General features: G+C 41.5%; 1 protein-coding gene across 1 annotated transcript in view; it reads right to left on the bottom strand.

Annotated features, from left to right (window-relative positions):
- Wee2 (WEE1 homolog 2) overlaps positions 1-16,941 on the bottom strand; it is a 28,796-nt gene extending 11,855 nt beyond the window's left edge. Inside the window, exons 1-5 of the mRNA XM_021191315.1 lie at positions 16,620-16,941; positions 15,552-15,919; positions 8,232-8,428; positions 5,652-5,703; positions 1,522-1,694 (exon numbers count right to left, since the gene is read on the bottom strand). Coding sequence (XP_021046974.1) covers positions 1,522-1,694; positions 5,652-5,703; positions 8,232-8,428; positions 15,552-15,875 — 746 coding nt within the window. The 5' untranslated portion in view covers positions 15,876-15,919; positions 16,620-16,941. The remainder of the gene's footprint in view (positions 1-1,521; positions 1,695-5,651; positions 5,704-8,231; positions 8,429-15,551; positions 15,920-16,619) is intronic.

The following is a 16,941-nucleotide window of genomic DNA, read 5'->3' as shown; positions in this document are numbered from 1 at the left end:
TTCAGTCTTTATAATTCTTGTAAGATACATTGGAAAACATGGTGAGAGTAAGTGACTGGTCCAAGGTAAAACTGGTAATAGTAGCTCTAAGAGCAGAAACTTAGTCAACCTGGTACCAAAGTCCGTGTTTTACACATTGAACATAGCATATATAGAGGTGCCTCGTGTGCTTACTGTCTCAATAGCACATATGCTTTAGATCTTATTCCACTGTATAACAGTGGGAAAACCTTAATAGGCATAAGAAAGCCATCACACACTTGATTGTGGATATTTGTATGGGTCTATATTCTCTCTAAAGGCTACATAGTCATTACAGTATTATTAAACTCAATCAGATGAGGTCATGGGGAAATTTTTGGGAAGGAGATACATTGTGCAAAAGAAAAGCAAATTCTGTTCATGATTGATATTAATATAAAAACAAAAAGACTGTAATTTCTGGCTTTCACACGGTCAGTATAAATGAAAGGAGTTCACAAGAGCATTGATTGAATCAGAAAATGATAGTTTTCCTAATGATCAAGGGGGAAATGGACATTAGTTCTGTGTGTTAAATATAAACATTACTAATAGCTTTTCCTTTGCATACAGTATCAAACTTTACTAATGAATTAATTAGTAGCACATGTACTGGTTAGTTTTATTGTCAACTTGATTCAAACTGGAACCATGTAGGAAGAGGAAATGTCAAATGTGTAAATCGGATGGGCCTATAGCCATGTCTACAAGAGATCGTCTTGCTTGATAATTGGTGTGAGAGTGCCCAGCCCATTGTAAGAGGTTCTAACTTTAGACAAGTGTAAGAAGCAGGCTCAGCATGAGCTAGGGAGCAATCCAGTAAGCAGTGGCCCTCTACAGTTTTTGTCTCTGCTCCTATTTGAATTCCTGCCCTGACTTCCTTTCCACCATGGACTGGGACCAGGAAGCAAAACATTAAAAACGCCCTTTCCTCCTCAAGTAGCTTTTTATCACAGATGCAGAGAGTAAGCTAAAAGGGTACAAAAAAGAGTTAAACCACTGATAATATTTCCTGCTGACAATATTTCAGATGAAATTAAATAGGTACCGGGAAGCCATTCCATAATTCAATTCATTAGAATGGCAGTAAGACCAGTAGACAGAAAAGCCAAGAAATCAAAACAGCAGCAGCATGCTGGTTGGGTAGTGCATGCTTTTAATGCCAGTGGAGACAAACGGATCTCTGAGTTCAAGGCCAACCTGCTTTACTAGTGGGTTCTCAGTTAGCCAAAGTTACATGGTGAGACCCTATAATTACAAACAACAACATGATCTGAAATCACCATGTTCTCTCTTAGGAAATTCCTTAGTATTCTCTTAGTGTTCTGGACAACTTGGCAAAACTATGAATAGAAAATGACACCCAATGTTAAGGATACACTTAAAAACAAGCAAATGGTGTATTTTCATTGATATTGGTGTTCTTTTAAAAACTATTTGGAGAATCAATAAATTACCAAATCCAAGCCTGTTCATCCAATACTTTTCAAAGGTACTCACTCATTTGATAATCCTGAAAAGGATTTTGCAGAGCGCTTGATTGCATAAATGCACCCATCCAGCCTCTTAATGCACTTGTAGACTGTCCCAAACTCTCCAACCCCAATTTTTTCTACCTCGAAGAATTCTTTTTCATAGCGGGAAGCCATATTAGTTTCTTGTAGAACACTTTTCTAAAATATTTAAAGAAGAGAGAGAGAATAAGTCTTCCTACATACTGTGAGCAATAAAACAGAGCTATATTGCATGTCCTAAATTGCTTTTTAAAATGTGAGGAAAGGCAGTGGGTTCATAGCAGGAAGAGTTTGCCAATGGCTGGCCATACCTATGTCCTTTGTAGCCATACTTACAAGTCAGTGCTGCCCCTGATCACTTTTTTGTGTGTGTGAAGTGTTCTTTCCTCCATCTGGTCAGACTGTTCTGATGGGAGACCCATCAGCTTCTGAAACTCAGCTTCTGAAACCCAGAGCTACTGTCCTCAGCTAGAGGACTAACAGGAAATGGGTGAAGGGTGTTTCAAACAAGCACAAATAATATCAAACAATCCTTTTGGATCTCTACCTTTCCCAAGGCCTGAGTGTTGTATTTTCACCTCATGTTGAGTATATTTTCTTATTTCAATTTGTTTTCTCTTTCAACTTTTTTTTTTATTATTTTCTTTATTTACATTTCAAATGCTATCCCAAAAGTTTCCTATACCCCTCCCCCCACCTCTGCTCCCCTACCCACCCACTCCCACTACTTGGCCCAGGCCTTGCCCTGTGCTGGGTCATATAAAGTTTACAAGACCAAGGGGCCTCTCTTCCCAATGATGGCTGATTAGGCCATCTTCTGCTACATATGCAGCTAGAGACACGAACTCAGGGGGTACTGGTTAGTTCATATTGTTGTTCCACCTACAGGGTTGCAGCCCCATTCAGGTCCTTGGGTACTTTCTCTAGCTCCTCCATTGGGGACCCTGTGTTCCATCCAATAGCTGGCTGTGAGCATCCACTTCTGTGTTTGCCAGGCACTGGCATAGCCTCACAAGAGTCCGCAATATCAGGGTCCCTTCAGCAGAATCTTGCTGGCATGAGCATTAGTATCTAGGTTTGGTGGCTGATGATGGGATGGATTCCCGAATGGGGTAGTCTCTGGATAGTCCATCCTTTCATCTTAGCTCTCATAACCATCTGTAACAAGATCTGACGCCCTCTTCTGGAGTGTCTGAAGGCAGCTACAGTGTACTTACATATAATAAATAAATAAATTTGAAAAAAAAAAAAAAAAGCCGGTTCTGGTGGCGCAGGCTGGTAGGATTTGCTGAAGGAGGCAGAGGCAGGAGGATCTGGAGTTTGAGGACAGCCTGGTCAACTTTTTTTAATTAGATATTTTCTTTATTTACATTTCAAATGCTATCCCGAAAGTTCCCTACACCCTCCCCCCTACCCCCGCCCTGCTCCCCTACCCACCCACTCCCACTTCTTGGCCCTGGCATTCCCCTGTACTGGGGTATATAAAGTTTGCAAGACCAAGGGGCCTCTCTTCCCAATGATGGCCGAGTAGGCCATCTTCTGCCACATATGCAGCATCTTAGTCTGGGAAACAACATTGTAGAATGAATTAATCCATCACATGAGCTCAGAAATACCTCCCCCTAGTGGCCAGCTGGTAATGTCAGCTAGGAAATCAACTCAGGGAAATCATTGAACTCACCAGTTTCTGTTTATAACATGAAAATCATAGCAATGACTCCTCAGGTACATTAATATGTCATAATATACAGCATTCTATAACATATTATTGTATTTGTGCTTATTTATGCTGATAGATGTTATATATATATCATATATCATATATCACAGTTATCTTAGTATAATGTCAACACTTGGGAATTTTACAGTCTATTATTATGATCAAAATATCTATAACTATACATGAATCTAAATTTAAGATGATTTCTCTCTCCAGTGTCATCTTTTTTAATGTCCCAATTACCAAGAATGATTTTCATCTAACTTTAGCAAATTAAAAAAAGTAAGAAAGAAAAGAAAGAAAAACCCACGGCTATTCCTAGATGATTTTTACATGCAATTCCAATCAGTCCTTATCAGCAAGACCTGTAATTTTCTTTGCCCTTAAGCAATCCTAATCTCCGATTCTTCCATATTGGGATTTGCCTCCACTACCAGCTCTCTTTCCAACTCTTCTAGTAATAACACTTTTGCAAAATGATTCCACGGAATTAAAACCCTAGTTGTTTGCTGTGAGAGAGTTAAACTCTCTGACAACAGACACAAAGCCCTCTTAGCAACTAAGTGATCAGGCCACCCTCTTTTTAGCTCAAACATGCCAGCCCCCTATTCGCATCACTTCCAGCCACTCACCAACCCAACCCACCCTCTCACCCAGACCCCATCCCCGTTTTTAGAGAATTATACACTAGTTCTTTTCTTTGCCTAGTATTATCTGTACACACATATCTGTTCTATTTTTCTTTCTATAAGGATTGTTTACCACCCTTGTTGATCTTAAATCTATGCATACATTCAACTCACCACACATAAGGACATGCAGATTCACATATCTTCTTGCCTTATATTTGTGTGTACATTGTTTTGATATTTCAAAGGTGTTCCTCCTGGCCAGTGACTTTTATGTAGATATTTATATAGATATATTTTCTTCATTTAATGAATATATTTGGTGTTTTATCAGAAACCAGTCAACAACTTATAAAACAAATAAGGAATAAAATTCAAAGGAGGAAGCAGTGAAGGCAAGAGTGGAACATTTGCATGAAAGGCTAAAGCCTGTGGCCACACCTCCTCTGTGGCCACGCCTCCTCTGTGGCCACGCCTCCTCTGTGGCCGGTACAATAGCTGTGCTGAGAGTGAGAACCACTCCCTCCCTCCATCTAGGTACAGAGTCCCAGAGCAGCAATCCTCACACTCAGAAGGCAGACAGCAGAGAATCATAAGTTCTAGGCCAGGTGAATTATGAGAAACCCCATGCCAAAGAAGAGAGGGAGATGGGGAAACGAGAGAAAGTAAAACCAGAAGGAAAAGAACATGGAAAGCATTAACTTGCTTGTGCAGAAAAGATTTGCTCGAGAAAAGTGTAGGAATTCGAGGTAAGAACTAGCTGTGGTTTCTGCCACTCAAAGGCATTAGAATAACGGCAGCCACTGTGATGTCTGACTCCGAGATTGACATGGGATGCGTGTGACCATCATAGACATTTTTGAGTTTTGAACACTGAATACTGATAAGAGACATGTTTATGTGTGTTATGAACACCTTAATAGAAATTGAATATCCTGTTGACTTTGTATTTAACTTAGCTATTCTTCTATTTTTTGGGTGTTCACTGCCCTCCACAGTTTTTAGCAACTACAATTCAGATGTGAACAACATTTCAGAGTCAAATGTATTATTTTGATAAATTAGAATGCCACATGGAGAAGATCATAAAAGCAAACAAATAAGGATATATTTGTCAGCTACAGTCTTACAAAGAAATTTCTGGACCAATACCACCGCTCTCTATTTCAAGTTTGGGGGAACAAAACTAGCTTAATTTTCTCATTCCTTCTCTACCCCAGGATATAAAGTTTCCCCAGATTAAAAGCAGAAATAGAAACCTTTAAAAATTACCTAATAACTTATCAATGTACATACCAGCTACTGCTTGGCAACATAACAAATGATTATCTTGGCACTAACTACAGTCTATGTAAATTCAATTGCAACGTAAACTTCTAAAGCTATAAGATACATATGTGTGACAGAGGAAGGAAAGAGAAAAGGGTGGTGGGAAGGATGATGGAAGGTGAAAGAAGAATAAGAGAAAGGGAGAGAGGAAAAGGTAGAGTGAACAGAGAAAGATGAGGGTAGAGAAGGGTGGGTGGACGAGGATTAAGGGGCAGAGGAAAGGAGTAAGGAAAAGAAGGATGAGGGGGAAGTGGAAGAAGCTGATGGGGAGTGAGGTATTAGGGGGAAGCATGAGGGGGAGGGAGAAGAAGGAAAAAGAGGGAGCAAAGGGGTAGGAAGCAGAGAGACAGAGAGCAAGAGAGACAGGCAGAGAGAGGCAGGCAGAATGAATAGCATGAGATGTCTGTTGTGACTGCTGGACCAAGAGACCACGCTCACCTTAGCAGGCAGCCACTGTACTGGTTTGCTTTCCTCTTCTCCAGTGTCCTCACTAAAAAGGAAAAAGGGTAGAACAAGGGTGATTGGGGAATAATTGACATGGGCTGCTGTGATAAGTTCTGCTGTTGTGAGCAAATAATTCCTTCCCTCTCCACTTTACATTAGGGAATAGAAATAACGCACAAATTTATTACAAGAGCCTAGGACAGAATAAAAAAAGGGCATCAGGAGACACCGTGAACTGCACCTAGGTAAATGGGTATCTTGTGAGGGGAAACGGCTCCAGAAGACAATATGTAAGCTAAGACCAAAGAAGGAATGGGAACTGAATGAGGAAAGAAATGGAGATTTTAGGCAAGAAGATGACCCATACTAAGACAGTGTTTCTCAGCCTTCCTAAGGCTGTGACCCTTTAACACAGTTCCTCATGCTGTGGTGACCCCCAACCATAACATCATTTTCTTTAAAAAAAAAAACTGTTTTATTTATATGTATGAATATTTTGCTTGAATATGTTTGTGTACCACATGACTTCCTGGTGTTCGTTAGACCAGAAGAGGGTATTGGATACCCTGACACTGAAGTTACTATGGTTTTGTGAGCTACCATGCTGGCCCTGGGAATGGAACCCCAGGTCTTCTGCAAGGGCAACAAGTGCTCTTAATCTTGGAGCCATTTCTCCAGCCCTCATAAAATTATTTTAATTGCTACTTCATAACTTTAATTTTGATAGTATCATGAATCATAATGTAAATATCTGATATGCAAGATATCTGCTACATGATCCCTTTGAAAGGGTCATTTGACCCCAAAGGGATCATGACCCACAAGTTGAGAACCCCTGTGCTAAGAACTGGAAACAAGAGAGAAAACAGAAGAGAAGGTAGGTGCTGTTATCCCCCAAAAGGAGCCAGACAAAGCTGAGATGTTAAACCATACTGTGTTCCTCAATTCACAAATGGCAGAACTTGGATTTGTAACCAAGTCTGATCTCAAGGCATTTTTTTGATTTATAGCCACACTATGCTCTCCTGCTAACACTGGCCTCCCTAGAACCCAGCTTTGAATTCAGGACACAGATAGACATTGAGTATAGCAGAAATAAATTTGCCTAAGAGGTGTTCAATTATTTTATAATAAGAAATGATTGACAAACATTCTCCTTTGTGTGAGTCATTTTCTGGGTCTTCAGGCAAGATTTCAGTGGACACAGCAGACAGTTTTCTTTTAGAGGAGTACAGGGGAGAAACTCTGAGAAAGTAACACTATATTCATGAGATCTTGTGATAGCATGTGTGACTTAATACTATACCCTGATACTTCTTAAAGTGACAATACATTGAAGATGGGAGAAGGTTATCCTGTCCTGAGCATTAAATGGTGCCACTGCAGTATCTCTTCATTAATCCAAATTATCTGTCTTTTCCTGCTATCTCCACTGAGTTGAGTGGGTAGTAATATTGCAAAGGTTTATAAAGATGCCTAACAAGTGAAACGCCAATGGATTCTTAGTAGCGAAAGTAGACTGGATAGGCTTGTGTTTAGGTACTGAATGCTTATATGGAGCAAAACTGCATCTGGCCATAAGGTTTTATAGTACAAAGCCACAAATTCCAAAGAAACAGCACAGTACATTAGATGATCTTCAAAGCTCAGATAGTGAGTTGTGCATTTATTTTGCTGAGTATGTATGAACACAAGTGGCTTCCCTATTTTAGAACTGTTTCCATTGTGTAAAACAAAATATGAAAGAAAACTGGTAAAGAAATAACCCATAAATTGGGACAGAGAAGTTAGATGACTCAGTAGGTCAAGGTACTTGCCAACAAGCCTGTGGACCTGGGTTCAAGCCCTGGGATCCACATGGTGGACGAATAGGAACGGTCACCTAAGTTGTCCCCTAACCTCCAGTCATGTGCCAGGGACTGTGCATTTACACATACACACAAACGAGGAACACAGTAAAGAGGGATATGGAGGGAGAAATATGACAATGGTAGTTAATGCCACCAAGTAACACAAGCAATCCTTATTAAGGTGACTTTTACCATTCTGTGGCAATTGGGGGAAATAGGTTGCTTTGACTTTTCTTTCTTTCTTTCTTTCTTTCCTTCCTTCCTTCCTTCTTAAGTGCCTTTGAAAGCAAGCAGCACTATCTTTGCCCCCTCTTCATTCTGTTTTCTATCACCTACAGAAAAGTTCAAAACACCATCCTATAGCTCCCATCACCCAGTATCGCCAGGTATCACAGGCTAAATTCAAAGCAGCAATATACTGTTTAAAATACGAATGCCTTTGCTAGCCTCATTGTAACTAAAAGAAATCCATGGACTTTCGTCTCTAGTACATTCAGCTGTCTACTGGAAGTCAGATCTATTGCTTGCTCTGCCAAACTCTTATCCAAAAGCTCCTTGCAGTGCACATCAGAACAGAAAGGTGCCAGAGTCTCTGTCCACACACTGTTATGGGGATGAGGGACATGTACTTCAGCTTCATTCAAGTAGAGTTCTTACTCCTAACCTTACTCTTAATCTAGCACTTGTCCAAAGTTCTCAGAAATTGAGAGAACTGTACACTTACAGATAGTCTCTGGTCTTCCTCTTGCCCTTTGATTGAAGGAGTAATTTTCTATAGGTCTCCGGAGTGAATGGGTTAATATTGACCAGAGACAAAGACGTCTTCTCATCCATGAGGGAAGCAGGTGTGAGCCTCATATGTCTAGAGCTTCGGGCAGAGAGTTTCTCTAGCAGAGAAATCTCTGGCTGACCAATCGAATTCTAGGTGAGGATGACAAACAGCAAGTCAGAATAGGGCTTTAAGAAGTAAAAGGAAGTTTCATATCAACTATCTCGTTCATATGTGGACCAACAGATGCCATTGCTAAAAGGCTGTGTGGCTCTGTGAGAACTAGTTGTACCGTACCTGGTGCTCTTGTTTTACGCATACAGAATTCTAGACTCGTTTCTTGAATCCACACAAGAATCAGTGTTTTTGTTAAGCTCCACCCCGTCTTTCAAGCAGTTTTCCCAATTGTGAAACCAATTCTAAGTTCTAGCTTTAGTTCTCAAAAATGAGGACATTGCATTTAGGTGGACAAAAATGATTCTACAGATGTCCCTTTCTCCTGTTCTCTCTCTGTCTCAGATAGTAATCCCAGTGTTTGTTTGTACCTACGCAATGACAGGTGCTTGATTAGATACTGATGGGTACAACGGATACATTCTGGCTCTTAATGAACACACCACTTATTAATCAGTTCATCAGTGTGTTTGAATAACTTTGTAAGAGATATATTTCATAGACTTTCTAAACATGAAAATTGGAGTTCTCAAGTTTACTCAAAGCAACACATAAAATGAGAAGAACCCCATGAAGTGAAATAAAGATTTAAAAATAATAGTCTACATATATACATTCCTAAATATATAAATACAACATGCCCAGTCCTATAATGTTAATAGTATGTAGTATATGATTTTAGGGTTGACCACTTGGTATTCCCTGGGGAACACCATATCTTTTCAGCATCTTTTAGTTGCCTGTAGTTCTTTGCCTAGGGTAAGGAAAAAGGGGTCAGCGACCATTAATTTGAGAAAGAGCAAGGGGCAGGGGAGGGTGGTTCAGAGGTGGGGGGTGGAGGTATGGGAAAGGGAAACAATGTAACCATGTTAAATTTTTAATTAAAGAAAAATGATTATAAAAATGAAGAAAGAAATAGGTCATTCTCTATTAAAACAGTGGCCCCAGCAAACAAAGTGTAGAAGTAGAAATGAAAGAGCAGAAGAATTACAAAGATTTTTAACTAAATGGATCCCAACCATCAGCATTTTACAGAGCTATAACTTAATATAAACGATCATGTCTGTGTATCATGAGTGGCAGACATAGTTGTAGATGTTTAAAAGCACAAGGTCTCTCGTCCCTTAGACTACATATTCTAGGGTGGTTCAGCTCAGTAGAGGAGTTCAAGTATATTAGCTCCAAGGATGAGTAAATATGCCAGGAAATAGAAGAAAACCACTCCATGTACTCATGCAGATGATAAAGCCCTCCAAAACTGTTTTACACTATGCTGAGTGGATTGTCATTAAACAACCTTAGCTCTAAAAATGATATAATCTAAAATAATCATGTAAGATTTCAGGGCTTTGATGTGACTATAACCAGCTACCAGTATATGGTACAATGAAGACTTGCTAACCCAACTGAATCTTGACTTAACCAGAGTTTAACCAACTGCCAAGTTCAAAGACAAAGTATCCTGAAAGAACAGGATACCCTTAGATCTAAGCGTCGGGATCTGGAGAAGCACACAGTAGCATACATGTGGTCGAGATGGAACATTACAGTATGTCCATTGCGCTTGTGTTGCTATGAAGGAATCCTAGCATTTTGATGGGCTCTGCCCATGACTTTTCACTGTAAAATCAGAAGCCAAGCCGTCATCTGACTCATTAAATAACGTGAGTCTTCAAAGACTGTTAGGCTTAATGTTTACTAAATGATTGGGATGAGCAGATACGGAAAATGCTGGGGAGCATACAAATTAGCATATGATTTGTAGGTGAAGAAAATATGCTACTAGCATAGTCAAGGACTTTATATAGGGGTCTGGCATTTCTCTTAAGAGTTCAGAGTGAATAATCCCAGGACTGTGTTCAAAACCCACAGTGACAAAGTTATTGTTTTCTGGTGAGTTTATCATAGAAAGGGACTGGGGTTTTAAAATAGGCAAAACTATAGTACATAATGATGTGTCTCCATTACCAGTATGATTTTGGAAAAAAAACTCAGGGTTATACTTGACCATTAGACCAAGAAATGTTGTTTTCTAATGCCAAGTACAATGAATCCTTCACATATGACCTGGAGGGTGTAGTTCTGCATATCTGTAGTGCTGCAAAGAATTCTTTTGCCATATTTTAAGAAAAAAATAAAAAGAGCCTATGAAACTTTCAGATAAAAACATGGGAAATTTCATATCATGGCAGATGTCGGGCAATGGGATTTGGCCAATCTCCTCTTGTGATATAGTGAAAAATACTGTTAACATCTGTAATAAAAGAAAGCTTTGCTTGGAAGTACAGCAGACTACAAAGCAGTGGAAAGGAGTGTAGATGAATGCCTAGTGACGACTCTGGATTTATGACTAAGGGAGATGTGGGGGCAGCTCCTTGACTTCTGAAGATGGTGAGAAGGCAGCCTTGCTAACTCAGAGGTCAAATAAGTGTTGGAATCTAGAATCTATAATGTTGCAATAGAGTCACAGCTAGTGTTTAATGCGGTTAGCTGTAGCAACCTTACTACTGTCTAAAGCTGCTTTTCTATTATTCAGTGATTCTGCTAAGAATCCCTTATGAAGAAGGAGGTTAGTACCACACAATGTTTGCTTGTACCTCTTGGGAAAAGCTGAAAGAAGCCCACTTTCCTTTCCTGTGCATCAGCAGCAGGGGCTTCAGCAAAGCTCCACTAGTTGCCACCCTGATCTGTCACCATGATCTGCTCTCATCCTGGCTCAAATGTATCATTGTGGAGTAGGGATTTTTCCCTGTTGTATTTCCACCCAGCTCTCCAGGCTCTCATCTCTACCTGTTCTTCACTTGGCATAACTGAAGATCTCTAACTATAGCATCTCTCCTCTCATACCAGTACTCGAAATACGTGACCCAATCCCCACCGATGGCTTCACTGGTTTCCTAAATGCCACAGATGGTCAAAAAGGGATCCCTGGCTTCAGTGTTTTCCCTTTGTCCTACTTAGCCAATTATTTATTCGACTTATTCCACCAAACTTGTATATCCTCTGTGTTTCCTATCTTAATTCAAGATTCCACCTATTCAATCAAGCAAGAAGGCTCACCATCATCTTAGATCTCTCTTTTCTCTGCAACACCTCCATCAAGTTATTGCTAGTACCCAAACATCTCTCAACCTGAGGCCTGTTCGCTCCTCTCCTCATTCAGGCCTTTTTCTGCTCCCAAGAAAATCCTTCTGAATACTTCTCCATATCAAAACTTTTTTTTGGTCTAGTCCACTCTACATGAAACCCTGGCTTTTTAAAAATATCCCTACTCAAAGCCATTGAATGGTTAATTCACCACTTTCAGACTAGAAGGTTCTCTTTCTTGCCTACCCTGCCTCTCCTTTACAGAGACTCCTGCTCCACTGAATATAACACAGTTTCCTTTAATGGGTGTCTTGTCCTATGAGGGTCTCCTTCCCTTCTTTACGTGGCTAACTCCAGTTCATACTTAAGTATTTTCTCAGCTAGTACTTCCTTTTTTTTTTCTTTTTTCTTTTTTTTTAATTATTATTATTTTCTTTATTTACATTTCAAATGCTATCCCGAAAGTTCTCTATANCCCCCCCCCCCCCCCCNCCCCTGCTCCCCTACCCACCCACTCCCACTACTTGGCCCAGGCCTTCCCCTGTGCTGGGTCATATAAAGTTTGCAAGACCAAGGGGCCTCTATTCCCAATGAGGGCCGATTAGGCCATCTTCTGCTACGTATGCAGCTAGAGACACAAGCTTAGGGGGTACTGGTTAGTTCATATTGTTGTTCCACCTACAGGGTTGCAGCCCCCTTAAGGTCCTTGGGTACTTTCTCTAGCTCCTCCATTGGGGACCCTGTGTTCCATCCAATAGCTGGCTGTGAGCATCCACTTCGGTGTTTGGCAGGCACTGGCATGGCCTCACAAGAGGCCACTATATCAGGGACCCTTCAGCAGAATCTTGCTGGCATGAGCATTAGTATCTAGGTTTGGTGGCTGATGATGGGATGGATTCCTGAATGGGGTAGTCTCTGGATAGTCCATCCTTTCATCTTAGCTCTAAATTTTGTCTCTGTACCTATATCCATTCATGAGTATTTTGTTCCTTATTCTAAGGAGGAATGAAGTATCCACACAATGGTCGTCCTTCTTGGTTTTCTTCTGTTTTGCATAATGTATCTTCAGTATTCTAAGTTTCTGGGCTAATATCCACTTATCAGTGAGTACATATCTAGTGACTTCTTTTGTGATTGGGTTACCTCACTAAGGATGATATCCTCCAGATACATCCATTTGCCCAAGAATTTCATAAATTCATTGTTTTTAATAGCTGAGTAGTTCTCCATTGTGTAAATGTACCACAGTTTCTGTATCCATTCCTCTATTGAGGGACATCTGGGTTCTTTCCAGCTTCTGGATATTATAAATAATCAGCTAGTACTTCCTTTAACAAACCTTCCCCGATGTTGTGAAATTTAATTCCCAGTTACTGTTCCCCATACTCTGCTATCCTTTCACATCACATTATCTGAGCGTTTATTACTGCTTTGGTTGCTTTCTAAGTGGGGGCACTTGATGAAGAAATTACATGATGTCTTCTAGCAGAGGGTCTTCTAACACTGAGCATGTTGTGGATGATGTTATGAATGAAATGCATATGCAAGCCTATCACATGTCTTGCCCGCATACTTCCACTCAAAGCCCATTCTCCATCATCTATCTACATTACACTAACTCTCATCGCTATTCACTGGCTCCTTCACATTTCCATCTTTCCTCATCATCCCACTGAGTCAGTCTACACAGAGAACTCTCAAATACCACCCTGCTCTTCTCCTGATAAACTGTAAACTGGTTGGAAACAGAGATTGTGTCCTGTGTTAATAACCCACAGTGGATTCTCAAGGAGGATGAGGAGGGGGAAGAGAAAGAAGAGGAAGAGGAGGAGGAAGAGAAGGAGGAAGGAGGAGGTGGTTAATCATTTGGTTGGTATTAGAATGCTGAAACACCTTCTGATGGACACCAGAACCTTTGTCTACAGTTCAGACAGGAAACCTAGTATTTCCTGTCAGACATAATATGGCTCTCAGCAGGCACTCCAGAGCCCTGCTGACAGAGACTGTCTGCTGGCAGGACCACACATATTATAATGATCTTAAGCACCTCAAGCTGAGCTGGCAGAGAGTCAGCTACTATTCACCCTAGGGGACCATACACCATGGCATCAGAATCTGCTACACCGAGCCATCCCCAAGCCTGGGCCTTAATAAGCGAGCAATGCAATGCAGCGTAAGTAAAGTAATGTGTGAACTATAAGCAATCAGTGCTTAATTGCTGACACTTTAAGTTCTTTTTAAAAAAGATTTGTTTGTTTATTATATATAAGTACACTGTAGCTGTCTTTAGACACACCAGAAGAGGGCATCAGCTCTCATTACAGATGGTTGTGAGCCACCATGTGGTTGCTGGGATTTGAACTCAGGACTTCTGGAAGAGCAGTCAGTGCTCTTAACCACTGTCTCTCCAGCCCCACTTTAAATTCTTAAAGAGTGCTGCTTTGCCAGAAGCTGGAAAGACCTAGATGTCCCTCAACTGAGGAGTGGATACAGAAACTATGGTACATTTACACAATAGAGTACTACTTAGCTATTAAAAACAATGAAATTATGAAATTCTTAGGCAAATGGATGTATCTGGAGGATATCATCCTGAGTGAGGTAACCCAATCACAAAAGAACAAACATGACATGCGCTCACTTATAAGTGGATATTAGCCCAGAAATTTAGAATACCCAAGATACTATTTGCAAAACACATGAAACTCAAGAAGGAAGACCAAAGTGTGGATACTTCGTTCCTTCTTAGAATGGGGAACAAAATACCCATGACAAAGACAAAGTTACAGAGACAAAGTTCGGAGCAGAGCCTGAAGGAATGACCATCCAGAGACTGCCCCACTTAGGGATCCACACCATAAACAAGCACCAAACCCAGACACTAGGCAGATGCCAACAAAAGCCTGCTGACAGGAGCCTGATATAGCCTTCTCCTCTGATGCTCTGCCTGTGCCTGGCAAATACACAAGTGGATGCTCACAATCATCCATTGGATGGTGCACACGGTCCCCAATGAAGTAACCAGAGAAATACCCAGGGAGCTGAAGGGGACTGAAGCCCCATAGAAGGAACATCAATATGAACTAACCAGTACCCTCAGAGCTCCTCGGAACTATACCACCAATCAAAGAAAACACATGGTGGAACTTGTGCTATACAAATATAGCAGAGGATGGCCTAGCTGGTCATCAATCGGAGGAGAGGCCCTTGGTCCTGTGAAGGTTCTATGCCCCAATATAGGGGAATGCCAGGACCAGGAATGGGAGTGGGTGGGCTGGGGAGCAGAGGGAGGGGAAGGGGATAGGGGATTTTTGGAGGGGAAACTAGGAAAGGGGATAACATTTGAAATGTAAATAAAGAAAATACCTAATAAAAAAATACATCAAGAAAAAAAAAGTACTGCTTTGTTTAAGTATATTAGAGGTACCAGTACTACACTTGACCAAAAACAGAGGGGACTCTGCTGGGGAGAACAGCAACAGCAGATATGAGTGTGTGCTGATGGTGAACATGAACATTCCTCTATTAGAAAATATTAAATTAATATTAATATTAAACAATTACCCAGAAATTCAGCCACCTGGCGTAATGGAAAGGAACGTAGACTGAATCAAGAAGATAAGGTATCCAGTCTTTTCTCTAACAGTGGCTGAGGTCAGATAGCTCCTCTCTTGGGAACTGATTTTCTTATATGCAAAGTACACAGGATGCCTGGACCTCTGCATCTCTTGAAGTTCCAATATTCTTTAAGATCTTTTCAACTAAGATATATGTACAGCCAATACCAAATAGTTACTGGTTGGGGGAAACAAGCAGGTAGACACTTCATTCTGTTTTATCGTGACTTTAAACTAGCCTTCATTTCCACTAAGAAACAGGGATCTGAAGATATGTCTAGTCTGTAAGGCAAGTTCATTGCATATATGTAAATGACAAAACCCTCTTCTCCCATCAGCGGGCCCACAGAGGAACAGATCCCAGAAGCCTGGTCCCGCCTCTCCAGGGTTTACTCACTTTGGGAGTGGAGAAGTTGGTAGGGACTGGCAGCTTGTTCTTCCTGTATAATACTGGTGTTTCTGGGCATTTGGGAAGGCCTGAAACTGACGTCCAAAGATCAGGGTCTGGACTTTCCTTGTCTCTGCTCGGAGAAGTATAAAGTTCATCTCTGGCAGCGGGCATGGGACCCTCCACCTCCTCACTTTCATCCCTCCCAGGCTTTTGGCTCCGAGTCCCTCCGATGTCTTGTGCGGTCATCTGCCCTTCACTCTCAGTATCTTCTTCACAAAAGGAGAAGTTTAATTTCTTGTTGAGCCCCTGGTCAGTCTCTGCATCAGCCATCTCAGTGCAGACAAGGAGGTCTCGGAGCAGAAAACACTATAAATCTACAGAGGTAAGGAGAAGAAAAAAAACTCAACCAGTTGTACAATGTCAGCTTGCCCTTCCCTCTACCCACCATCAGCTGTGAGACAGCCTGTGGATTTTTCCCTTAAGTACCACACTTCTAAGGCCTCAGCATATCCTTATTTTCATTCTGATTAAGGAAATCTCCAGCAACTCTCCAAGCAATTACATCCAGGCCCTGTAAGAACTCTCCTGATGTCCCACAGGGTCTCCCAGTGGCCAGTCGCTGAGAAACACTAATAAGATGGTTGGCTTCCTTTAATTTACGAAAAGTGTCCATTAGCCAATTGGGGAGCAAGTTCATTATCAGTAGGAAATTATTGTCTATCCTTTCACATCTGCTGCGCATATGCAGCAAGCCAGTAGGATTTAGCAGTGCTTACTGAGTTGTAGGTTTACAACGGCTTCCCCTTCCTCTCCCATTCTCCCTCTCCTCACTGGTCCCTTCATTCCCACCTCTTCCCATCTCTAGCAGAACCTCATGGAGAGAGCAACCTAAATGAAAACCAAGGAGTGAGAAATCCTACCCTCAGTTAAAGGCTTCCTCCTGAGGCAGAGCTTTGGCAGGCGGCCCACTAATGACCTTTCCTTTGTCTTCCTCACCCCACCCCCTCACACTGTTCCAGGGACTTGAACAGGCAGTGGGACAGCCCTCTCCGAATGTGAAAACTCAGTGCCCACCTTTATCAGAGGCTCAGCATTCCACAGATGGCCATAAAGAACCATCCAAGGGAAAGGAAGGCACAGGTTACTGCAAAGAAGTCACCATCCGCTGAAATTCTGAGCCCAGGAGCAGGTTCTTGGTTACAGGTCAGCGAACCAGGTGATCTGATCCTTCCCCCACAGCCTCCGAGTAGGTCAGTTCTCCCTTCCTCATGTCACATCACTTGCCACTTCTTCTTCAGGCCAGCTGGTTGTTGGCCTTGCTCCCAACAGAATAGAGCCTGACATAAAATACCAAGTGTATCCTGGACCCGGAGGCGGGGCATAGCTAGCGCTGATT

This window comes from Mus pahari, chromosome 2, assembly GCF_900095145.1.
Source record: "Mus pahari chromosome 2, PAHARI_EIJ_v1.1, whole genome shotgun sequence".
Classification (NCBI taxonomy): Eukaryota; Metazoa; Chordata; class Mammalia; order Rodentia; family Muridae; genus Mus; species Mus pahari.
The sequence above is the reverse complement of the archived record's forward strand: the minus strand, read 5'-3'. Positions and strand labels throughout refer to the sequence as shown.